Genomic DNA, 14458 nt, shown 5'->3' with positions numbered 1-14458 from the left:
AAATTTTTACATTATAGCGATTTGAATCGCTCAATTATTTTATTAAATAACTGCTAATAATTGAAACAATAACGAATTATGTTGACTTTAATAAAACATTTCGGCTACACGACAACTTTGTGAACAAAAATGACGTCATTAGTACATCGATCTATTCCACGATATTAACTATGATCATCCGATTTTGTCACGTCATAAGCTTGTAGCCAACCTATTAAAATTTTCATCTTGATGAGAATAGCATACGATGGTCATATTCACTCCAGTTAATAATCGTAATACGAATTAGAATATATTTCGAAATACTTTATTGAATATTCTGAGTAATGCCATTGAAGCGGTATAAGTCGTTTTGTAACAAGATTTGAGTACTCAATTGAGCATATTAGTGCGATGCTTCAAACCCCTGTTTCAAATTCTCGTTTCTAAGATCTGTGCGTCGAACACAGCTGCGTTTTTCCCTTGCCCCTCGAACCCAAGATAAATGGTATAGTTCTATGAGCTTCAAAATTGTGTTTCAAAACACTCTAAAATTGACATGTGGATATTTATTTCAAATTCATTTCGATTTATTTAGATTTACATTTGTGTTTACTTAGAACAAAGTTATATTACTAGTCACTAGTCTACAGAATAACCAACATAAATTCAAATCGCTTCAAATTTAAAAATAGGGTAGAGGAATTAGATTTGAAACGCACCTATGAATACAAGAACAGAGCATAAAACGCTACTAGCGACGATGCGGATGGACTGGCTATTTCAGCGCATTGCATTTACGTACAAACCAAAGTTTATGTTTTCAAGTTGTCAAAAGATCAATACAATTTATAAGGATTATATGAATTAACTATTAAAACAAGTTAAAAAAAGTATGGATTTCAACGTTAAAAAAATGGTGAAAGATGCCGGCGCTGCTTTAAGCAGAGCAATACAGGTAATCTCTGAAGCCATTAATATTTCAGTTTATTTTAGAAAATATTTTTAGCTGACTGAAGAAAAATTGGGTACTTCGGAGAAAACAGAACTGGATGCTTATTTTGAAAATCTTTGGAGCAGAGCAGAGAATACGAAGAACTTTACAGAGAAAATTGTGAAAAATACAGAAGCGGTTTTAATACCGAATCCTGGTAATAGGATCGAAGATTATATCTACGAAAAAATCGAAAAGCAGAGACCGTCGAGGTTAAGTAATTTGGAATATTTAGGAATGGATATGGTCGAAGCTGGTACAGTTTTGGGACCTGGAACTGCTTATGGAAGTTCTTTAATAAAAGTTGGTTAGTATAAAATTATTATTAAGATCCCTCTTTATTTTGAAATGCTGTTTGTTTGCTCAATTTTCCAGTGTTTGTGTAGTGAAATCTGTCTCGTTTTCGTAGGGCAATGGGAGCAGAAATTAGGGCAAACGGAAAGAGATTTTATCGGTTCTGCTGGTATGTGTTTTACTCAACCGTTGAGAAAATTTCTCGAAACTGAAATGAAAACCATTATTAAAGAAAAGAATTTATTGGAAGTCAAAAGGTCTGATCGAAATTTTGGGTTTGGTGTGATTTTAATGAGTTTTTTGATAGGTTGGATCTGGATGCTTGCAAAAACCGGGTCAGAAAGGCGAGGAGCATGTTAGGACAACCAACTGTAAGTTTTTCTCTAAAAAAAGTCAATAATACAATCAAATACAGAATTTGTTTGAAAAATTATTCATTATTCACGAAACACCTTTCCAATGTGGATAGGAGAGTTTAATTTATTCGAAATATTTTCATGCATTCAACAGAAGGATGGAGTTTCACCTGAAGTAGCATTAGAACAGGTATTAGAACTGTTTTAACACAAAGAGAATACATAACATGTCGCAGGCACTTTTTAGATTCACATTTTAAAATTATCCAAAAATGAACACCCTATATTATATTCAAAAGTTAAATATCGCCTTTTTCCCCTATAATCGTGTAAAATTTTGATATTTTATACAGGGTATTTGAAAACTTAAGATGAATCCTTATACAGCGAGCCGAAATAAAAATACAAGTTTTTATCAATATTTTTAAACGGATCACCCTGTATTTTATTTCAAATTCGAGTCACCTCCATTTTCTCGTTTCAGCATTGTGAAGTTGTGACTTTTATACAGGGTATTTCAAAAGTTATAACCAATTTTGACATTAATCTTGATAAATTCGACATCCCCCTGTATAATTAAAAAAAGTGAACAAAGGTTTTGATCTATTTGAACCAAATTTTCCCAAAATTCCTAAATTTGATCCATTTCATTGAAATTAATTGAATCTAATACAGGGCGAGTCAAAATAGACAAGACAATTTTTTTATTAATATTTTTAAACGGATCAGCCAGTATTTTATTTCAAATTCAAAATTACCCCTTTTCTACCGTTTCAACTATATAAAAAATTGTGACATTTTATACAGGGTGTTTAAAAGTTATGTCTAATTCATGATATCTTTAGTAAACGCTCTGTATATTCAAAAAACATTAATCAATGCAATGTGTACTTTATTACCGACTTTAATGAAAATGATTCGATTTTGCAAATAATATAAAACAGGGCGAGTCAAAATTACCCAAAATGTTTATTTTATCCAAATTTAATAGTTTTTGGGATATTTCAAATCGTGAGTCACGTATTTTTTCGTACAATAAATTTATTGTTTTCATTTAAATTCTCCATTTCCTCGTATATCACTACTTTCTATATCTACGATAACAAAGTTTGATCACCCTATATATTATAGTAAATATGACGTTACTTACAATGAACATGAAGGAATAAAAGCTTTATACATTCTATCCTTTTCTACAATAGATACAAATATATGCATTTTATCCTTATCTACAATAGATACACAATATATGCATTAACCTTTCAAGTAATGAAATACATTTATTTAGACTTAGTAATATTAAAAAGAGATAGCAACAAACAACATCGGCGTTCTATTCAAAATGGATCATTTCGATATCTATTGACAGCTGTCACATTCATCTTATAACCATAACAAAATTATTAGAATACTGACGTTTAAGCAAATTAAATTACTTAATGTTGGATTTTGTTGTTAAATATGGAAACGATGTTGAAATATATATATTAAAATATTTTAACTGGTTTAAAAATTATTTTTGGTTCATACTATAACACTAGTTTGATGGGATACATATTTTTTTGATATGAAATTTCGTTTAAATGACAAGTTGTTGATGATTATTCGTATTTAGGCCGAAAGGGAATTAAGAATAGCCCAATCTGAGTTCGATAGACAAACGGAGATAACTAAACTTCTTCTAGAAGGCGTAGGCAGTTCACACGCCGCCCATTTGAGATATTTGTATGAATTCGTCGAGACGCAGGCGAGATTTTATTCACAATGCACAACTATTATGACAGATCTTCAACGAGAATTGACAAGGTAACTTTTTTTTCGAAATGAATCATTTTCTTTTTTATATATTATAGAATACGAATTTTTTTGTTAACGATTCAAACTCGGACTTATTTTAACGTCATTAAAGGTTATGTATATTCGCGTCTTGAAGATATACCAGGTGTTGTAGAAACTTTTAAAAATAATAAAAAGCGAAAGAAAATAAAATGAAGATGAAATCTATTGGAAAATAAGGAGAATGTAATAAAAATGGGAGGAGAAATAATTTGCTGGTGACGTGGGGTCGGGAAAAGAAAGAGGGTGAGTTTTTAAGGGTGAAAAACGGTTTATTTCGATTTCCGACAAAACTAAAAGTCTTATGGAAAAAATTGAAATAACAAAGTTGTAGGTAATAAAAAGATCTACAACTTTTCTATTCACAGTTTTTTCACATAACCTCAAAATTTATGCGAAAAATTCAAAAAATCAAGTTTTTCGTTTTTAATTTTTATCTTTTCCAAAAAACTTTATTTTTTCACGAAATTTTGTGTAAAGTTGCCTTTTTATGTCCCGTATATACTGTAATTTATTCGATTTGAAATATTTTATTTGTTTCGAGTTATTTTGACATAATATCGAAAAACGCTCTAATTTTCGAATAAAAATTTTCCTGTCGAAATAGCAGATTTTTTTAAACAGTCATTGAGACTTTGGTTCGTTGAAATCTCTATTTTCTGATGGTATAAGAAAATATCACCATCTCCATGGTAAAATTTCTCAAAAAAGGTAAAAAATGTAACGAAAGAATTCGTATTCGAAATTTTTTTCATCATCAAGTACAATTTTGGATGTTTATTGAAATTTTATACTCTAATTACTTATTTTTATCAATATTATACGGAATCTTAAATTTTTCGTGTAATTGGAGTGAAAAATTTTTTAGCATTTTATGAGAAAATTTACCATGGTGATGGTAATATTTTCTTAAACCATCAGAAAGTAGAGATTTCAGCAAACAAAAATTTCACCGACTTTTTAAAAAAAACGGGAGAATTTTCCTTTGAAAATTGGGGGGCTTTTTCGATATTATGTCAAAATGACGTGAAAAAAAATTAAATATTTCAAATCAAATAAATTACAGTATATACGGGACATAAAAAGGTAACTTTCCACAAAATTTCGTGAAAAAATAAAGTTTTTTGTAAAAGATAAAAATTAAAAACGAAAAACTTGATTTTTTGAATTTTTCGCATAAATTTTGAGGTTATGTGGAAAAACTGTGAATACAAAAGTTGTAGATCTTTTTATTACCTACAACTTTGTTATTTCAATTTTTTCCATAAGACTTTTAGTTTTGTCGGAAAACGAGATAAACCGTTTTTCACCCTTAAAAACCCACCCCCTTTCTTTTCCCGACCCCACATCGCCCGTTAATTATTTTTCCTTCTATTTTTATCATATTCTCCCCCTTTTTCAATGGGTTTCATCCCACTATTATTTTTTATTATTTCGAAAATTATCTACCCCTGGTCAACTAATTAAATTAGTCCAGTAAACAACCCCTAATTTCCATCAAGACGCATCGCAAATTTTAACAACGGATTATGTAAGCAAAAACCACCCTACGCCGATATGCGGGCTCTTATTCTGGGGGGTGAACACCACCCCAACTAGGGGGTGATATTTTTTTTTTGTTGAAACCGATTTTTTTTCGGAATTTTTCGGAAAAAAAACATTTTTTCACAAATAACTCAAAAATTTAAATGTTTTTCGAGTTGATTTATTGAATTTTGAAAAAAAAATCTTTTTTCGAAAAACAATTCAAACGAAATTTTGTAAATCGATGATTAACACGATGTTTCAGCTTGTCTAAACCCGGTCCTGTGTTGCGACTAAACAGCGAAGACCTTGAAACACTCACCCCTAAACAAACAGAAAACACTAACGACAATTACACGTCAATTAATTTAGCTTACACTAATGATAGTAACGTCACTTCCGTTTAATTTTATTTTTTTTTTAATTTTTTTCGCTTTACAAATTACCAATTCAACAAAAACATCGGAGTTTTCCAAATTTCGTTAGAATCCACTTTTTATTATAAACTCGGCAATCTTGCTTTCATCTGTCATCTGTCATTAATACTTAACAGCTGAATATACAGTGAAAAGTTTCGTTTTTTGAGGTTATGTTTCATCGTTTCCCAATTGAATAGCTCAGGAAAATCACAGTTTCTGATCTTTTACCGTTGTCTTCTCTCATCGACACCCAACAAGCGATTTCGCTGGTGATATGACCAAATCTTGAGCTGTTGGGCATTCGGACGATCATCTCCCAAATTGAGGAAATCCGAAACAAAAGTTTCAGCCCATCTTATATTTTACGTGACGGGCAACTAATAATTTTATGTCCAATTTGTGTCGCGACAACTCAATAGGGTCTAGGTCGGGCGATTGTGACGGCCGAATCTTCTATTTCAACTCTTCGAGTTTCGAGTAACGTTTGGGATCGTTGTCATGATGGAAAATCAATTATCTGCTGATCAGGTGTTTGTCAGAACGTACTTCTTCCAAAAAAATCTTTCGCGGTCGGGTTTAAACATGTTTTTTTTTATGTTATTTAGCCCACTGCAATCTCTTAATTTTATTTGGACGTCTTAGAAGAGGTTTTTCCAAAAAAATTAAGCTCCTTTCTATTCCAGAAGTACCCAAAGACAGATCCTTAGATTCATCGATCTAATTTACCATCTCTGAGCCAGTGATTGTTCTATCCCGTTCACTGATCAATAGAACACGTTTATCTTTAGCGATTGCGTTTTTTCGAGGCTGTCCTGAACGTTTTCTATCGCCAAAGTTCCTCGTGGACGCATATTTTTCCGTTCCAGAAGTACCCAAAGACAGATCCTTAGATTCATCGATCCGATTTGCCACCTCTGAGCCAGCGATTGTTCTATCCCGTTCACTGATCAATAGAACACGTTTTCGACCGTTAAAATCCCGGTATAACCCATTTTAAAACTGATTTAGGGTAACGAAATTCAGTTTTTGCATTTCGCGGGGACTAAACTACAATCATAAACAACAAATCGGTCGGTGTTCGCGAGTTTTAACTCACCGACAAAATATTTCGATTTATATGGCGCTGTTACGACAATGTAAAAGAGAAATTTGTTAAAATGATATTTAACGGAGGGGTTGCGGAAAATTTCGACCGGTATTTCATATCCGGGTTGTTGTAGTAACAGCAAAATCGAATTTTTTTTTATTACCTCCTTGCGCCGAATTACTTTTTGTGTTTTTTTAATTATTTTTGTGTAGTTTATCCAGTAGTCCCTCTGTTAGTCCTACTCAAAATAACACTATCCCGGACGATATGAAAAAAGCGAAGTCCATCTACGATTACACAGCTAAAGACAGCACCGAATTAAGTCTTAAAGCTAACGAGGTAAGTAAATGTTTAATCGAACTTTATTTCTTCGAAATTTGGCAACGTTGTCCTCTAACCCACAAATCTTCTATTTTTATCGATCGTGGATGTCCGTTCGGAATCGTATATTGACGTTAGTCAATCCCACATCTGTTCGTTTCGTTTTATCATCGGATCGGATCAGTTCGTCGAATCGTTCGTACTTTTTGGCGCGAATTATGACCGTTTTGACCGGAAATACGTGAGAGACAAACATTTTTAGTGGCAAAAAACAACTGATCAGATAGCGGAGCTGCCATATGACGACCGAAAAGGCTAGTTCTGGATTGCCAGAAAGTCCTAGAGAATCCGGTGAATGAAGGCTGCAAGATCCAGTTCGTTTGGGTGCCCGGTCACTCGGGCAACCAACTCGTCAGACTGACATCGAAGACAGACCCAAAACCAGTTAAAAATGTTGCTATCATGTTTTTCAACGGTCAGATTGCAAACGTCTAATCGGATATTGCCATATCCACACCATGGGTTCATCCAGAGTGCCGTTGGTGCATGGAGGAGCTTCCCAGCTTGCCTAATGACATCAAAGGGTTAAATCCAAAGCGCCCGTTCGGTTCCTCGAAGGACATCGGCCTTTGGTAACGTTAAATGGGGCACGACGGGTCTGAGTGCTCAATGGACGTTCACCGGACACTGCCGTTTAAGACGCTATGGGCGTCGAGGACGATCCGGAATGCCTTTAGTGCATGGAGAAGGACGGAACTGCAGACCACGTCATTTGTGAGTGTCCTGCATTTGGGCGAACCCCACAGTTTGCCTACTGACATCAAAGGGTTCAGGTTAAAGCGTCTGATCGGTTTTTGGTAACGTCGAGTGGAGCACGACGGGTCTATCTGTTTGAAAATGTGTATCTTTATTGAACGAATGATTTGTTATAGGAATTGTGACTCGATAAAATACGGAATTGAATCAAATTTTATATTTTCAGGTGATATACATAAAAGAAATTCAAAATTCCGATTATTACCTCGGGAAAAATAGCAAAAACAACCAAGGTTTAGTACCAAAAGCGTATTTAGAAGTGATCACTTAAGTGATGGTTCTTCGGCTTCTCTCTATTCAATTATTCGACTCCGTATGAAATAATTTATTGCAAAGATACATTTTCGAAAGATATTCGTTTCACAAAAATATATTTTTTTTTTAATTGACTTGATTCAATGCTTAAAATGGACACGACACTGATTTTGGTGAAACTATTCACCTGCTTCTGTATATTTTATTCCAATATCAAAAACATTCCGAACTACTGAGATATTTATATGATTAACGTAAATTTTTTATTTATAAATATATTGTTAGAAAAAAATTTAAAAAAAAAACAGTTTATCAACGATCCGATCTTTTTAAATCGTTATTAGGTTGAAATTTTTGGCACCGTTGGTGATATTCACACTGTATACACTACCGCTACACCGACACGGACGATTACACCGTTTCGACGAGACTGAAGACTGTTTACACCAAAACAACATCAACACTCACGATTACACCGTCCGACGCGCGTCCTCAGACTCGTTACTTGTTTTATACTAAACTTTCCCGCCGATAAACCTTCTCCCGCGAAAATTATTTAAGCGGGAAAACCTCCTTGGCGGGAACCTTAACATCGACTACTTAACTATAGAGTGGGCTGTAAGGATTAAGGGCCGTTTGTCCTTATTTAAGCTGTATATTGGACAAACTAAAAGATTTGTTAATGTCCGGTTTAAACAGCACATTTAAAAAAACGAATATTGCCGGTCATAATCATGACATGAATGTAACATCGACGAAAAATGTGTCCAATAATAAGTTGGATGCATCCGTAAGAGCTAAATAAGGACGAAGGGCCCTTAATCCTTACAGCCTACTCTATAGTTTAGTAGTCAAGGAATAAATGTGAAGTTTCCCGCCTTATTAATTGTGAGTGGTGGTGTAAACAGTCTTCAGTCTCGTCGAAACGCGCGTTGGTGTAGTTGTAGTGTAAACGGTATGAATATAACCAACGGTTCCCAAAAATTCCTAATTATTGAGTCGATTGTGGTCGGAAATCATTTTATCAGTCTTCCAGTATGCTTTTATTAGTTTTAAAATCGAAAATTACTACATCGGATGTTTTTTCAAAGATATTTCACGCGAAATTTGACAACGCTGTAACGTATTCGACAAATGACACGTATCAGTTATAGACTTTAATTCGACTTAATGCAATAATATAATAATCAATTCGATACTTTGTGCAATTACAAAAAGCTTTTATTATAAAATATAAATATATATATATATATATCATAAATTAATCTACGAGGGTAAATCAAAAATTACTTGCCACGAGCTTCCGGTAGAAGTCAATTTTGCTCTTTGAGCGAGGAAAGCGTCGTCCTGTAGCGAATTAGTGTACGTCGCTGGTAAATTAACGCATGCGCATAACCATCGCTTTCTAACTTAATTTGATGACGTTGCAGAATAAAAAATGCGAGTAATTTTTGACGTACCGTAGTTATATTGTTATTGTTAATAATCCACATGTTGAAATAAACAGTTTTTAAATGAAATCGCTGTTGTTGTTTTTTTTTATCAATATAATTGAACGTAGATGATAATTTTAATCGACAGTATAGTGAGTGTAGCGAAAAACTGACGGAAAGAAAAATTCTAAATGGAAATTTCGCAGATTGCGACACGGATGAGAAGAGGAGCAGCAGCAGTTGTACCTGCAGAATCCCACACAGACAATATACTCACAGAACCCCGCGAGTAACGTACCCGCACGTCCCTACACGCAACGTACCCTTAGAACCCCCCCCCCACACACACACACCAAAATACAACCCGAACCCCACAAAAGTACCCTCAGAACCCAGCACGCAATGTATCCGCTGAATCCCATATACATAAAGCACCCTTAAAACCCCATGTACACAAATACAACATGAACCCCACAAAAGTACCCTCAGAACCCCCTACGAGCAAAAAGCCCTCACTACCCCCCATACGCAATTTATCCACGGATTCCCACACACGTAAAGTACCCTCAGAACCCCCTACGAACAAAAAGCCCTCACTACCCCCTACACGCTTAGAGCCCTCACTACCTCCCACACACTTAGAGCCCTTACTACCCCCCACACGCTTAGAGCCCTCACTACCCCCCACACGATTAGAGCCCTCAACCCCCACGCTCTTAGAGCCCTCACTACACCCCACACGCTTAGAGCCCTCACTACCCCCCACACGCTAAGAGCCCTCACTACCCCCCACACCCTTAGAGCCCTCACTACCCCCCACGCTCTTAGAGCCCTCACTACCCCCCACACGCTTAGAGCCCTCACTACCCCCCACACGCTTAGAGCTCTCACTACCCCCCACACGCTTAGAGCCCTCACTACCCCCCACACGCTTAGAGCCCTCAATACCCCCCATACGCAATTTATCCACGGAATCCCACACACGTAAAGTACCTTCAGAACCCCCTACGAGCAAAAAGCCCTCACTACCCACACACGCTTAGAGCCCTCACTACCCCCCACACGCTTAGAGCCCTCACTATATATTATTATAAAAAATTTACAACAATAATTGTTTGTAATTTATAAAAAAAATTACATACTTACTGTTTTCCTAGTGTAACTCTGATATACTACTGTTCTCGACTAAACTGCACTAAACAGAGACGGATTCGGTACCTAAGGATCTTTATTAGGATCACCGGGATGGAATATTTGGTTCGTTAAATGAATAAATTCAATAATTTGGTTTCATTGTATGTATAGGATGAGAAAAAAAAACACATTTTTAAGAACTGTTAATGTTTAATTCGGTTCGGATGATTCTGTTTCTTTATCATCTACTAAATATGGATCAGAATCAGTAACCTCAATTTTTATCGATTCGAGCACTGAAGCTTTCGATTCTTTCCAATCGATATCACTTGTTTCTTTGACTGTTTCTAGCGTTGTCTGAAAATAATAGGAAAATCAGTTGTCGAATTCCATTTTCAGACTAGAATATAATCGATTAAATTTCATTTAATTATTTAACGAAATAAAACGATCTGAATTAGTAGATCCATAACGAGGACTCTAAACTTCCATAAAAGCCTTACGTACACGCAACATAACTAAGCCTCCGAGTGATCCAACGTCCCAAATAGTTTCACCAACTTCAATCCAACATGCTTTCCTCACGACCCTGTATAATTAAAGAACGCATCTTTTTGTCCGTCTTACCTTGTGTCAACCGGATACAACCCTGTATAATATAATTATCGTATATGTAAACAAACCCAACTCTGTGCATCATATATCACTTTTTTCAATCCAATCTTACAACCCTGTATACGTCGGAGTAACTAAATCTCTATACATCATAGTTTCATCCACTCTAACCAAAACATGCTAACCTCACGACCCTGTATAACAAATGATTGAAAAAAATAATCCTTATCATGATCATAGACCAAAAAGAACACAAGATAGAGATCGTATGTGACATAGAATATATGACATTGGTGTGACATATGACAGGTAGCTCTGATGACAATTAATAATCAAGATGGTGAATTTGTAAACAAAACTAATTATGTTCGACCTATTTATTATACATAATTTTATGCATTAAATCTGGAGCAAAAGTTTCAGCAATGTTAAAGATATCAAATAATATGGAAATTTTTACTTACCCCTTGTTTCAATTTTTTACTTTGACGTAATAATTCTAATTTCGCCCTTTTGCCACAAAGTAGTTTGGTTAATGAAGATGTCGATTTTTGGGATACCATCGTTAAATGTTCCAGGGCTCCTTCGTGTCTTAAATCGGGAAATAAAAGTAATAACGGCGTCATTGGGCTCAACGATTCCAAATCTATTAATTTAATTACACATTCTTCTTCCACAGAACCTGGCGAACATTTTTATTTTCGAAAGTCTTTCAAACCATTGTAATCAAAGATTATATAAAAATTCAGAAAATCATCGTTGAAAACACTAATAATTTTTACCACTGACGCTTAGTTCTTATTAATATGAAGAAAAAACTTTACACACCTTGTAAATGTTCGATATTATTATTTTGCTGCTCTTTAAAAGTTATTCCTTTCCATTTTGAATCTTGTGCTGCGAGTGGAATGTAATAATCATCATCGATATCTTTATCTGTTTCAAGGGAGCTCTATAAAAGAGACACGTAAACACATATTTATGTAGAAACACTTTAAATAAATTAAGAAATAATTAAAAACAGTTCAAAAGGTTATACCATAAACAAAATGATATGTCATTTCTTCTTCTCTTTTATCGTCAATTATATGGTCTTTTATCGTCTAGCACTAGTAGATCTCTCTACTGGGTAGGCAATACACATTACACGTTATTTTACCGTGGTTATAGCAGAACACACAAAATAAAAACAAATTGAGATTACATTCATTAATAATATCGATCATTGGGACATCAATCTTCTATTTTTGGTTTTTTTTCAACACCTCGTTCTATGCCAACGCTCTAGTATCGGATCATTATTTAAATCAAATTGAAATGTCTACTTACTTTCCTTACTTTAATTTTCTTCTTTAATTGTGACATAAGTAAGTTTATTTAACTCTTGTTTTACGAATTATATCCATGATTTACGTATTTCAATTTTATAATTTTCTTATCTTCAACGATTCCTCATTTGATAATTTAGAAAATAATTATGACAACGAATTGACGTAACTGTCAATTATTTTAAGTAAGATTTATAAAATGATTATTAAATTTTTTTGAGGTATTTTACATACAATAAATTCAATTGAATCGCCTTGTTTTTATTTTATTCAAATAATTTGAAATATAATTTCAACTCACCTTGGGTGACTTTCGGCTGAAGATTCTCTACTTAATACAGCGTTGCCAAGATTATTAGTGAATATTCCTATTTTCACACAGACGAATTTCAACATTTGGTAGGATGCTTTTAACAATTTCTTCTCAATATTTTTATTATTATTATCAACAAAATGAAAATGAAAATTTGCAGGAAATTAATATGTAAGAAACTTCACGCATAGTGCACGTGATCAGGGTTAATAAACGCCAAAGCCGAGCATGTAACAGGACCGTACTTCGCACTTAAGAAATATTTTGCAATTTCATACATCAGATTAATAATATAAATTATGAATAATTATGCACAGTTATTATTACAAAAATGTACAATGTAAACGTGAGGTTTGAATCATCATTTTCTTACAATTTATTTTTATTAATATTCATAAGTGCAAATACAAAAAATTTCACTACGATTCTTCGAAAATACAAAAAAAAATCGCACGGTGCCAAATCGGGCGAATACAGCGGGTGATCGAGTACTGGAGTGATGCCGTTCTCGTTTTCGCAGTGTTGCCAAAACTGACAAATAGTAAGACCAAAATTGCCTCGATTTTTGATTTGCTCTCTAGGACCTCACTAAAGCGCTTACACCATTCAAAAACACGCGCACGAGATAGAGAAATGTCCCCATAGATCTCTTACCAACAATTTACAGCACTCAGTCGGAGTTTTTTTTCAATGTAGTGACAAATTTGAGATTGATACGTTGATGGCCCCTCCCACGAGTCACTAATTTGGACAGATAACGATGCCGCCACGCGTTTCGCCGTGATGCTCACGTGCTGATCACGCACTGATCATTGTTTCGTTTTACTATTTTTCTTATATAGATAAATACACTTTAGGTATCATATTTTTTTTATATACCACGCTAATATTTGAAAATTCATTTTTAAAAATTAGTAAAATTGCTGAGATTTTTTTATTTAGGTGATTGCGTTGTGCGTTGAAAGTATCTTAAGCATCAAATTTGACAAAAACGAACCATTTAATAAAATAAGAGATATAAACTGAGAATAATATTTTTTCAAAGTACTGCCCTGGACTATTAACTTATTTCTTCAACATTAAACGATGTTTAGCAACTTTTATATCAAGTTTTTAGTTTAAGTCTGAAATATACACAATTTTACAAAATTGAAGTATATCTTCTTATACATTAAAATAGTTGGCAACGTTGTATAAAATGTCTCATTTCGAGATCGTGTGATTTAATTTCTAGTTTACGCTTGTAATCATTAATAATTTTATTTTATAGTGATATATAACTTTTTCGTTAAATTTATGCATACGTTATATTCAAAACGATCATTATTACGATTCTCGAGTGTATTCGGTCCTATATTTGTTTTTATCTTTGGATGATATGTTGTGGCTGTGGGCCTCTACCGCAAGCGACCGTGACCAGAAACAACGAACGGCAGCTACACACGTTCGAGTTTCAATACATCTGCGAGTATGAGAGAGATACAAACACCCCCCAAAAAAAGCGAGACGGATAGGGCGCATCGTACGCAAAAGCGACTATTACAATCAAATCCCCGATCTTGCGTCCTATGTAGTACAATGGAAATTGTGTTCGTATTACAGGTAACGTTTTATTAGACTAGGAATATCTCTAAAAATTATTTTTTCGTTGAAATTTGTTTGCAGTTTATCAAAAAAAAAATGAGTACTTTATTCATAATAAAACGGATTACGTTATAAAAAAGAAGAAGTTATATTACGAATTTCATAGTATC

At 34.1% G+C, this 14458-nt stretch overlaps 2 protein-coding genes across 5 annotated transcripts; one reads left to right on the top strand and one right to left on the bottom strand.

Moving 5' to 3' along the window:
* Positions 1-760: 760 nt before the first annotated feature.
* LOC130898024 (endophilin-B1) lies at positions 761-9401 on the top strand. Of its 3 annotated transcripts, XM_057807050.1 has the most exons (8): positions 771-937; positions 989-1280; positions 1383-1524; positions 1575-1638; positions 1778-1813; positions 3239-3429; positions 6702-6828; positions 7793-9401. In XM_057807050.1, exons 1-8 carry the CDS (start codon positions 875-877, stop codon positions 7895-7897), a joined length of 1020 nt encoding a protein of 339 aa, XP_057663033.1. In that variant the 5' UTR covers positions 771-874; the 3' UTR covers positions 7898-9401. The 3 variants fall into 3 exon arrangements, with proteins under 3 accessions (XP_057663034.1, XP_057663033.1, XP_057663035.1); XM_057807051.1 differs by lacking the exon at positions 1778-1813 and having other exon boundaries at positions 761-937; XM_057807052.1 differs by lacking the exons at positions 6702-6828; positions 7793-9401 and adding an exon at positions 5249-6660 and having other exon boundaries at positions 781-937.
* A 1237-nt stretch (positions 9402-10638) lies between these two features.
* Positions 10639-14370, bottom strand: LOC130897742 (uncharacterized). Of its 2 annotated transcripts, none has more exons than XM_057806621.1 (4): positions 12393-14370; positions 11892-12015; positions 11528-11745; positions 10639-10805 (listed from the first exon to the last, which is right to left on the bottom strand). In XM_057806621.1, exons 1-4 carry the CDS (start codon positions 12426-12428, stop codon positions 10659-10661), a joined length of 525 nt encoding a protein of 174 aa, XP_057662604.1. In that variant the 5' UTR covers positions 12429-14370; the 3' UTR covers positions 10639-10658. The 2 variants fall into 2 exon arrangements, with proteins under 2 accessions (XP_057662604.1, XP_057662605.1); XM_057806622.1 differs by lacking the exon at positions 12393-14370 and adding an exon at positions 12103-12130.
* Positions 14371-14458: the final 88 nt, after the last annotated feature.

The sequence above is a fragment of the Diorhabda carinulata genome, chromosome 9 (genome assembly GCF_026250575.1).
Source record: "Diorhabda carinulata isolate Delta chromosome 9, icDioCari1.1, whole genome shotgun sequence".
Taxonomy (NCBI): Eukaryota; Metazoa; Arthropoda; class Insecta; order Coleoptera; family Chrysomelidae; genus Diorhabda; species Diorhabda carinulata.
This window is presented reverse-complemented; position numbering and strand designations above follow the sequence as displayed.

What these genes read in the sequence shown, in the direction of transcription:
- LOC130898024 (XM_057807050.1), top strand. Translation starts at nt 875, where the DNA reads ATGGATTTCAACGTTAAAAAAATGGTGAAAGATGCCGGCGCTGCTTTA. An exon ending in AATTTATTGGAAGTCAAAAG is followed by an intron (nt 1,525 to 1,574) that starts GTCTGATCGAAA and finishes GTTTTTTGATAG; the next exon opens with GTTGGATCTGGATGCTTGCA. An exon ending in GCATGTTAGGACAACCAACT is followed by an intron (nt 1,639 to 1,777) that starts GTAAGTTTTTCT and finishes TGCATTCAACAG; the next exon opens with AAGGATGGAGTTTCACCTGA.
- LOC130897742 (XM_057806621.1), bottom strand. Translation starts at nt 12,428, where the DNA reads ATGTCACAATTAAAGAAGAAAATTAAAGTAAGGAAA. An exon ending in TAATATCGAACATTTACAAG is followed by an intron (nt 11,746 to 11,891) that starts GTGTGTAAAGTT and finishes AATGTTCGCCAG; the next exon opens with GTTCTGTGGAAGAAGAATGT. An exon ending in GTAAAAAATTGAAACAAGGG is followed by an intron (nt 10,806 to 11,527) that starts GTAAGTAAAAAT and finishes TATTATTTTCAG; the next exon opens with ACAACGCTAGAAACAGTCAA.